The sequence below is a fragment of the Macrobrachium nipponense genome, chromosome 12 (assembly GCF_015104395.2).
Source record: "Macrobrachium nipponense isolate FS-2020 chromosome 12, ASM1510439v2, whole genome shotgun sequence".
NCBI lineage: Eukaryota > Metazoa > Arthropoda > Malacostraca > Decapoda > Palaemonidae > Macrobrachium > Macrobrachium nipponense.
Window position 1 is genome coordinate 77,083,612 of NC_087205.1, and position 7,652 is coordinate 77,091,263.

Sequence of the window (7,652 nt, forward strand, 5' to 3'; positions counted from 1 at the left end):
CTCGCCATTGCTAGAGAGGTGTATTCAATAAGACAAACAGGAAACCAGTAAACAGTATTATAATTTTAGCCAGAAGTATACTTTAAACACAGTCTCTTGATACAGAGGACTTGCATATTTTTTAATCTCTATACTTTATTCTTTAGAGTATGACATCAGATTACTTCAGAAGGGACAAGAAAACTCCATGCATCCCTGACACCTATGAGGAAAAATTCACTGACAGTATCATCCTTTTTTTTTTCCAGCACAGGTTACAGAGCAGAATATGGCACGGAATGTGCGCTTCTTGTTGGTGCTAGCCACTGCTTTTGTGGCTATTCTGTCACCATGCACTGCGCAAACAGCTAATATATCAGTGCATTTCATAGGATCTCTTCAGTTCGATTTCTTCATGGTACCAAACATGACCTTTGACATCGGACAGGCTAGGGTCGTACTCAAAGGATTGAATAGTTGTAAGCATCTAATGGAATGTGCCTAATTTTGCTTTGTTTTGATACATAGATAGATCCTTTTTTAAAGAGTGCTGCAATATTGCTCAAATGCTGAAAAGATCACATTAGAACCTTGACCAAATACATTTCAATCAACAGTGTATGCATATAAATTCTTGTCTCAGGTGGCTGCCGCTTAGCTTGTGGTGCCCTTAAGGACGGATGCAAAGCTTGGTCTTTAACTCACGCAATGGATGGAACCACCCAATGTCAAATTGCTCAAGAAGGACCCTTGACCATTGTACCTAATAAAAGTGAAAACGCTGAGTACTTCTTCAAGACGTGTGAGTATTCGATAGTGTAACCACTTTTTATTTTTAACTGATGTGGACAGAAACCAAAAAAATGTAGTCGTGAACCTATTTGCACTTACTTCATTATGAGCCCACAGTCTGGGAGTAGTGCATAATTTAGGATATGACCTGCCAATGTGACCTGTAACGTCAAATGCAAGCCAAGTTATGTATTTAGCATTAAAATTCGCAGTAATACTAAAAGATACGTTAGAGTCAAGTGATTATTCAAATTTCCTTTCTAAGCAGAGGGAATCAAATGTAGCCACCTCTGCTGAGGTTGTATTAAATTCCAAATACATAAACGTTATAATATTTCCATAAAAAGTATTTGCATAAAAATTCGAAGAATCATTTCACGATACGATGGAAGACTCTGGTCAAAGGATTCTCAGAAACCCTGAAATGAAGAATTTTGCCTGAGATAGGTGTTTTTAAAAGGAAAAGTAGGTATTACTGAGCGCGAGATACTAAAGGCCGAGAACGTTATTCCAAGTTGTTTATTGAAATGACTTACAGGATCCAGATTCACTCTGAAATCGCCAGATAACTGAAATCATCATTCCTCAACTTTGTAAAAAAAATGTGTTGAAGATAAAGAAAAGGAAGAACACGAAAAACAACAATAAAGGAAAGATTATTATAGTTTGTCTTGAACGAACACTGTAAAATCTGGGTTATCCCGGAAATAAAAGTAATTAAACATTTTATTCTTATAAAAGACAGCTTACCTTTTTCTCTCTTAAATAATAATAATAATAATAAAAAGATAATTTTCCTTAAGATAAAATGGCATCAATGGGTCTGATAATAATCGTTTACGTCTTGTCTCCCACCCTCCTTATGCCCAATCAAGTTTTAATCTTAAAGTAAATTTACTAAGCAAACCTGTCTCGTATTTTTGTGGCCAAAACTCTGTTCTTCATATCCTAAAATTTGGGTGCTAAATCCAAAATTTCCGAAGGCATTTGTTGGAGGCTTGTGCCTATGCATCAGCAAGACATGTAATCAGAATTTATACTTAATTCATACATTACAATTTCTTCTCATTTTTCTTGGTGTTACCAGCTAGCTTTCCTGGGAGTTATGAATGGCCGGCAGACAACCTTCTGTATCTTCTACTCGATGGGACTTTCTCTTCCCAAGAAGCAAAGAAACGTTGTTCAATGATTCCTGGCCACAGGCTCTTCATCGCTAAGACACAAGCAACCTATGATTACCTCTCTAGTCTTTGGTCAAGATACCCTTCGAGTAAGTATAAACACTGTCAGTATTTCATAATTTCACCATGGCTATATGCCACAAAGTCTTTGCTGAGCGTTGGACACCAAGCAAAGAAAATCGAACACAGTGTTTAAGAAATTTAGGAGAGTATGGCATCCATTTTCACAGCTTTCACGAAATATTGGGGTCAGGCATTGATGATTATATTGCATATTATGGAGGGAGTGTCTTACTCACATGCCTCTCTATTTTAGAAAACAAAAATCCTCCCATGCGGGTTTTCTTAGCATAATAACAAAACTCTATTACTATTAATAGGTGACTGGTAAAAGAAAGTTGTTTTCAATGTGCTTTAATGGGTCTAAATCTCCAGTGTCCAGCGTTCCACAGGATAATGTCTAGGGACCTTTGTTATCTTTGTGTCTATAGTGCATATAATGGCTGGACTTCAAAATAAGCTTCCGCAACAGGGAGCTAATACAAGTCTAACCATATTTCTCCATTTCTCCCCCAACTGAGAAGAGTAAGAGACTAGTGGCCTAAATAGAGATCAGGAATGGATCAGCAAGCGTTGTCGTCTTTGGGGCATGTAAGAAAAACTAAGAAAAGATCAGTAAATCTTGACTCATTAACCAATTTCATACTATTCTCATAATTCATTATTGGCTGTGAATAAACAGCTCTACTTGAAAATTTCTTGGTTTTATGCTAACCTTTATTCTAAGCTCACTCTTTGCAGCAATGCAAAGATCTAATCCTGTCAGGAAGTTAGGCACTATCCTAAGCAATCTCAATAATGTGTGGTTGAGGTCTTGAGTCGGCAATTTCCAATGATATTTATTTTCCAGACCATTTTTCACAAAGGGGGCTTAATCATCCCAAACAATTTGCATCATGATTCTCTGGGAGATGGAGATGTAATGCTTGTCCATCTTTCATAAGCTTCGATTTCATAAAAAAAACTTCTGTTGTTGCCATTAGTGCCTGCAACACCAAAGTCAGCATGTGCTGCTCGTTTTCCAAAATGGGACTGTCACGACGAAGCTTAGATCAGGAGAGATTGAAATGGTGGTGCTTGTAACAGTAGAGCTTCTCTCCCTTCATTATTTTATGCATTTTTAACAGCTGGATATTTATATGAAAGTTAATCTTTAGCGTTTCTTGATTTCCGTATCTATAGTGTCATTTTACCGAAACATTTCCTTGTGCTCTGCCTTGTCTTTTTATTTTTCACTTTATGTGCATTCTGATCTGAAAATTCTTTGCTAGCTGATAGTCTTTAATTATTCAATCTGCATCGACAACATAGAAAATAATAGTAATAATAATAGTAATAAAGACTTACTGGTCACTTAAGGCACATACGATCGAATAATATAGTTTAAATTTTCTGTGCACCAGTCTATTAATTTTTTTTTATTTTTACTTGCAATATTTCTGTTCCAATATTAATTTTTTTTTTTCATAAAACAACAGAAACAACGGCGTCATCACACTGAAAGTTCATTGCCAAACTGCTATAAACATAATGTGACAGTTTCACGACACTTCGTTGGCTCATCGGTGTGGATATTATTGGATAGGTCACATTAACCTTCTGATGGTCAAGAGGGCTTTTGTTTATGTAACACTAAAAAGATCATTGACAATAGTTTATCCAGACATTCATAACCTAGAAGACACAATGATTCTGTTTTTGAAGATTAGGGTACATTCCCCTTGTATGTAACCACAAATAGAGGCATTTGTAAGAAAAATCTTTAATCTGATACCTTGACCGACTTGCTACGTTCCTACCAGACTTTCTTTCGTTTTAATAGAATTTCAGTTTTTAATTGCTTCTGCTATAAACTGAAGTAGCTTCTGTAGTCACTCACAACATTTTAGGACGAAGTAGTAATCCATACTCGTACTAAGGAGTTCAATACTTAAGTTTTATTTTTCAGTACCATAAAGACGCACATGTACATACTAGGTTACCTGGCCCTTAATACAATGTCTACCTTCCAGGCCCTTATTTTATTGCGGACCTTGTCAAGAAGAATCAAACGGAATTCGTTTGGGGAGATGGAACAACTGACCATGCTACGCCTGGAAAAATATTTCAGAACGACGTTGTTGAATATAATCTATTCATACTATATGATAAACAGATTGATGACGCACAAGAAAGTCATGGGCCCTTTCGAGCGCTTTGCCAAGTTAACCCATTAGGTACAGAATGATAAAAGTTGCTCTGTATTAATGCATATCCCAAGGAACCACGAACCACTGTCCTGAGACAGCTTGCATGAACATCTAATAAAGGCAACGCTTACCAACAGAATTCGACTATGAAGGGAACAAACGCATAACGACGATTTGGCTGTTAATGCAATGAACTATTTGATCCGCAATAACTACGGATGATATCCTTGAGACTTTGGTGACTATGAATTTCTAATTTCTAATATTGGCGAATTCAGAGGATATCCACATTTATTAACACAAGATATACAGAGACGAAGGAGAAAAGAAGAATTAAGTCACAATACCAAAGATGGAATATTTAGAGCAACTTATCAAAGCATGAAAATTAAGAGTATGACATCAAAGATGAAAAAAGCTCAGCTTTGTTTATTTTTAATTAAAGAAGCGTCAGATTTCAATCTCACCTTGACACACAATTGCACTCATTAATTTTCAGATCACTCAATATAGTCTCTACTGCATAAGGCAATTTCCACCAAAAAAGAAAATTGAAAGCTTGCCTTGCTGGCAAACTTTTCAGGTAACCTTACTAAGTATTTAATTTGAAAATGTTCTCACAGTATTCCTGCAACTAAACTTAAATGTTGTCATAAAAAGCCAGTTCTTCACGTTATATGTTCGGATCTTATAATAAACAATATCAACCTTTTATACTCTATTCATACCCTTCCAAAATATATCACAGTGCTAATATCAAAGAATAACAAAATCATTTAGTAAAATCTACCATTTTTTTTCCACTTCAGTGCCATTTGATATGTATCATTTAATTTCAACTTCCTTAGCTGTCACAGGCCCTAAGAGAGAATCTTAATATGTTTCCTGGACATCTAAACAGCCAACCGGGATATGAACGTCTCACCATAAAGGAGAGACGCTCCGAGCCTCTTTCACTGGCACTTTTTCTCTCCAAGACACTAAACCCATTTCTTGCGCATCTGCGAACAGGCTATAGCTATTATGCTTTGTTTTAAAGATGAGTAGGTGGCGAACGCCTGCAGTCATAGAGAAAATTGGTCAATTAAGAAGCAACCACAAGGTACCGCTTATAAAGAATATGAGAAAAATGTAACAACCAGTATCGTGTATCAGTGAAAATGACCAAAAGTATTAACATGATGAACTTACACATTAAACTCGGCATAAAGTGACTGTGAGGTTAGGCCATCATTTTAGTATACAAACAGAAAATGAAAGCGTTCATAAAACGGACACCTCTCTCATTCAACATTAAACCCTTATGAGGGCACATTGTCCAATCATTCACAGTTGGTTGTTCGTATCCTAACGTACTTTTTTGCAGTAATGGTGATTAAATTTGGTCACAAATCTATGGGCATAGTTTTGCTTTCTTCGGCTCGGAACAGTTTGTAGGTTAGTGTGGGCCATTGGCCCGTCTATGCGAGATATTATATCCGCGAATCCTCAAATTTCTCACGGGAGCGAAGGAAACTCGTACCATACTACAGGACTTTATTCCTCTTTCTCAAACAATTCAAAATTCAAACAGCTCAGGGAGATCCCAACAGGTTCCACAGTTCTTTTTTGATAAATCTCAGTTCACTCAAAATTCACAGAAATGGTACAGACACACAAATCGAGAGCATTCTCTTGGACAACAAAACATACATTTAACATCCTCCCGACCATAGGAGAGTCAACACTCCTATCATCATAACCACCTCCACTACAATCTCATAACCTCAAATTTACAAGTCAAGTTTAACAGGTACCTTAATAGACCTCCCCTTTCGGGTTTTACCTACAGTAGACTCAGTGGGTGATTCAACTGGGTCCAAAAGATCATCTACAATGGGATTGTCCTTTATTTCATCAGGGGAATTACAAACACTTTCCTCACTGATATCAGATATCTCTAAATTGTATAGGTTTTGAACAGGTCTAATTTCAAATCCACGTTTAGTTTTGACCTTGGCACTTCTCACCATTCCATCTCTTCCAGGGTACAACTCAGTAATAACTCCAAGTGGCCACATCAGCCTAGGCACTCTTTCTTCTTTTACTATTACAACAGAACCCCTTGTTAAATTACAATTAGCTTTGAATCCCTTTACCATGCAAGGCAGGTTTCTAAGGTACTCGGATTGCCAGATGTTCCAGAATTTCTCCAACTGACTCAGATGCACAGCCTCTCTTACACACATATCTTTCGAGGTCACCCCTGAGGCAGAGTCATCAGTCAGTTCCACCTGAAAACCTGCTGAACGACCAATAAGAAAATGAGATGGGGTGAGGGGATTAGCAACATCAGGTTCTTCACCTACAAATGTCAAGGGTCTAGAATTGATACATGCCTCCACCTCATGGAGAGTGGTATCTAATTCACTCCTAGACAATGTCTTAGTGCCCAACGTCTTTCTCAATGCAACCTTTACTGATCTAATGAGGCGTCCCCACCAACCTCCCCACCAAGGCGCATTAGGTACAATAAACTTCCATAGGGGTGTCATGGGGCCATAATGTTGTTTCAAGAGGTTGGAGGTTTTAGCATTGTCAGAGTAGAACACAAAAGGGACACCACGTCTTGCCGAAAACCGCCGAATTGCCAAATTGCAATCAGTAACTGAAAGACTCGGTAAGCTCTAGGTGGACAGCTCTGACAACAGCACAAGTAAAAAGGATATACAACTTCTTGGAGGGGAAATCAAGACAAAATAAGGGACCAGCAAAGTCTAGACCTGTAACAGTGAAAGGAGGGGCAGATTTAACTCTTAATTCAGGAAGGGGAGCCACAGGCTGAGAACAGGCCTTGGCTTCACATCCTCAACAAGCAGCACATTCTCTGCAAACCCTCTTAGCAATCTGACGAAGACGAATGATCCCATAATTGTTTCGCAGAGTGGAAACAAGCACAGCAACACCAGCATGTTTAAGCAATCTATGCTGGAAACAATCCAACAACAAAGCAACGTGAATGCCAATGACAATGATAGGGTGCTTACTCTCAAAACTCAAATCTGCATTCTCTAAGCGACCCCTTATTCTTAGTAGTCCTTCCTCATCTAAATAAGGATCGAGTTTGACCAAGGGTTTCCCCTTAGGGAGGGGTTGAGACCTACCCAGAGCATTTATTTCTCGAGCAAAGACATCTCTTTGAGCATAGTAAAGCAGTTTTACCTTTGCTTTCATCAGTTCTTCATAAGTCAAGGGGCCACCAGCTTTAAGGAATGAAGCTCTACAATTACCAACAAATCTTAACACCCAACCTGCTACATTGAGCGCCTTCGGAAAGGAGCTCCACCGGGAGAACTCAAACAAAGGCTGATCTGACTCAATTGCAACACAAACAGTGTCAATTTCACCTTGCTCTTCTGGGGGAATCCCTCTGTCATACCTTCCTGAGATGGGTCGGATGAGGTGCGGAGCC

The 7,652-nt window shown here is 38.2% G+C and overlaps 1 protein-coding gene across 1 annotated transcript; it reads left to right on the plus strand.

Moving 5' to 3' along the window:
• The first annotated feature begins 253 nt into the window (after window positions 1-253).
• On the plus strand, window positions 254-4,900 carry LOC135225029 (uncharacterized). The gene is made up of 4 exons (XM_064264311.1): window positions 254-458; window positions 623-781; window positions 1,859-2,041; window positions 4,025-4,900. Exons 1-4 carry the CDS (start codon window positions 269-271, stop codon window positions 4,237-4,239), a joined length of 747 nt encoding a protein of 248 aa, XP_064120381.1. The 5' UTR covers window positions 254-268; the 3' UTR covers window positions 4,240-4,900.
• The last annotated feature ends 2,752 nt before the right edge of the window (window positions 4,901-7,652 follow it).